Genomic DNA, 2,512 nt, shown 5'->3' with positions numbered 1-2,512 from the left:
GGGCGCTGGGGCTGGGGTGGGCCGGGCCCCCCTGATGCCCCCTGCCCCTGCAGCAAGCACGTGCTGACCGAGGACATCGTGCACCGGGAGGTGACGCCGGACCAGAAGCTGCTCTCCCGGCGGCTCCTGACCAAGACCAACAGGATGCCGCGCTGGGCTGAGCGCTTCTTCCCCGCCAACGTGGCGCACTCGGTGTACATCCTGGAGGACTCTATCGTGGACCCCCAGAACCGGACCATGACCACCTTCACCTGGAACATCAACCACGCGCGCCTGATGGTGGGTGGCCGGGTGGGACCAGGGGTGTCTGCCTGGGGAAGGAAGGGCTCCCACCCTCAAGATGGGGCTGGAGCCACGGGCAGGGCTCACGCCACGCTGTCCTCTCCCTCCCTGGCAGGTGGTGGAAGAGCGCTGCGTTTACCGCGTGAACCCGGAGAACAGCGGCTGGACGGAGGTGCAGCGGGAAGCCTGGATTTCCTCCAGCCTTTTTGGCATCTCCCGGGCTGTCCAGGTCAGTGTTCCCAGGGTCCCCCATGCCCGGCAGGGCTGTGTCCCAGTTGCTTCTGGTGCCTGGTGTGCCCCCCCCCAAGCCTGGCATGCCACCTAGACAGCCCTGGTGGGAGGGGGAAGAAGCACTTGGACAGCTGATCTGCTGCTGGGACCACTGGGTCCGAGCTGCAGCTTCACAGCATCTCCTGTTGCAGGAGTTTGGCCTCGCCAGGTTCAAGAGCAACGTGACCAAGAGCACCAAGGGCTTCGAGTACGCGCTGGCTAGGATCCAAGGTGTGTGTGCAGGCGGGGCTGTTACCAGCTGGGCATGTGGATTGCTGCTGCCCTTGTCTCACACCCTGGCACTTGCCTGCTGCAACACCAGCTCTGCTGGCCTGGGTGGTGAAACCTGCACTGTCAGGGCAGGGAGTTACTCAGCCCTCCCAGTGCAGAGGCACCTGGGCCCATAGCGTGTTACAGGTCACTGACTCATTGCAGGGGAAGCTCCATCCAAAACACTGGTGGAGACCGCAAAGCAGGCAACAGAGAAGGCCAAGGAGACCGCCTTAGCAGCTACGGAGAAAGCCAAGGACCTGGCCAGCAAGGCAGCCACCAAGAAGCAGTACGTGTGAGCGCAGCTCCACTAGCCCCTCCCCCCATACATGACCTCTGTAGATTTTATATTTTTTAATCAATGCTGTACAAGTCTGACAATCAGTGGTGGAGAGCACCTTCCTGAGATGTAATTATCATTAAACATTCAACTCCCTGGGACTTATTTTGGCTGGGCCCACCTGGCAGCACAGGTCTGCGTGTCACCCAGGGCCAGGGTCCGACACCAGCAAGCTAGAGAGGGTGTGGGCTGCTGGAAACAGGAGGCCAAGTCCCAATCCCAGGGGTGAGGGCTGGGGGTGTGATAGCAGGTGCAGCTCTCCAGGAGATGCTGGCTTTGGCTCCCTGTTCTTGTTGCATTCAGCAGTGTCCTGGCCACAGAAGGGAGGTGCTCGGGTGCCCACCACCCCTGCTGGCGCTTGGCCCTGTGTGAGCAGAGGAGGCCTGACAGGGCGTGGGGCATCGCTGCTGCCTGCCTGCTTGCAGGGCAGCATTTTCTGAAGCGGTTCCAGTTCCTGCCACCCAGAGCAGGAGCCCCCACTTTCTTCCCCTCAGTGCACTGTGGCTGTCAGAGCCGTGCAGCTGAGTCCTGGCGGCTGGCAGTGGTTGAAAGCAGGGGCAGGTTCCTCCCACCACATTGCCTGGGTGGCGGGGCATGTGCAGGGGGGGCCCACGCTGCTCCAGGGAAAGCATCTGATAGGTCTTCAGGGCTCCTCCCGGGCCCACGGGCTCAGCTGCCACGGGGATGGGCTTAGCAGGGTAGTAGGTGAGGAAGCTGGGAGCTGCGTGCACATCTGGATCAGGGTTCCTTGGGCTCAGGCTGTGGCAGCCTGGTTGGGTGCCGTCATAGCCATGTGCGATGGGTGCTGGAGTAGCTGTGCTCCCTGCCAGCACTGAAGCGGGCCAGCACGTCCCCCTCGCTGCTGTTGAACACGGTCATTTCCACGTCGATCTCTGCATCCTCTATGAGGGGAGGCAAAGTCTTGACAAGTCCTGCCAGGAGTGCGGGGGTGGGGCTTGCCCTGCTCAGACCGCCCCCCCCAGGGGCCCAGGTGCTGGGGTAAGTGTCAGCCTGGGGGGGGGCTGGGGCCCGCTGCCACTGACCGTGGTCGGAGTCGGAGCGCACAGAGGAGTCCAGGCTGTTGGCCCTTGTGCGCTCCCCGCCAGCACCTGGCACCAGCTGCTCCAGCCGCTGCCGCAGGCTCCTCTGCTTGCGCTGCAGGCGGTCCTTCAGCCTCTGGGCTCCCCGCTCCTGCTCCTCCAGCTTCTTCGGGCCGCGGCAGAGGCTCAGTTAGACCCTCCCTGCTCCCCGGGCCTCCCGCTCCTGACCGCTCGGGACGGGGGAGGGGCCCTCACCTGGATGTGCAGCCGGGCCCGGTGCAGGAGGCCGAGGGTGGTGTGCCGGGAGCTC

At 64.0% G+C, this 2,512-nt stretch overlaps 1 protein-coding gene across 1 annotated transcript; it reads left to right on the top strand.

Moving 5' to 3' along the window:
- Window positions 1–15: 15 nt before the first annotated feature.
- On the top strand, window positions 16–1,260 carry PRELID1 (PRELI domain containing 1; the record flags this gene model as incomplete). Its single annotated transcript, XM_019505945.1, has 4 exons — window positions 16–279; window positions 398–511; window positions 705–783; window positions 988–1,260. Coding segments are annotated over 4 exons (591 nt in total), but the record flags the coding sequence as incomplete, so codon positions are not given.
- Between the last annotated feature and the right edge of the window lie 1,252 nt (window positions 1,261–2,512).

Source organism: Gavialis gangeticus, unplaced genomic scaffold (assembly GCF_001723915.1).
Source record: "Gavialis gangeticus isolate Ggan-Ray unplaced genomic scaffold, GavGan_comp1, whole genome shotgun sequence".
In the NCBI taxonomy this organism is placed as follows: domain Eukaryota; kingdom Metazoa; phylum Chordata; order Crocodylia; family Gavialidae; genus Gavialis; species Gavialis gangeticus.
The sequence above is the reverse complement of the archived record's forward strand: the minus strand, read 5'-3'. Positions and strand labels throughout refer to the sequence as shown.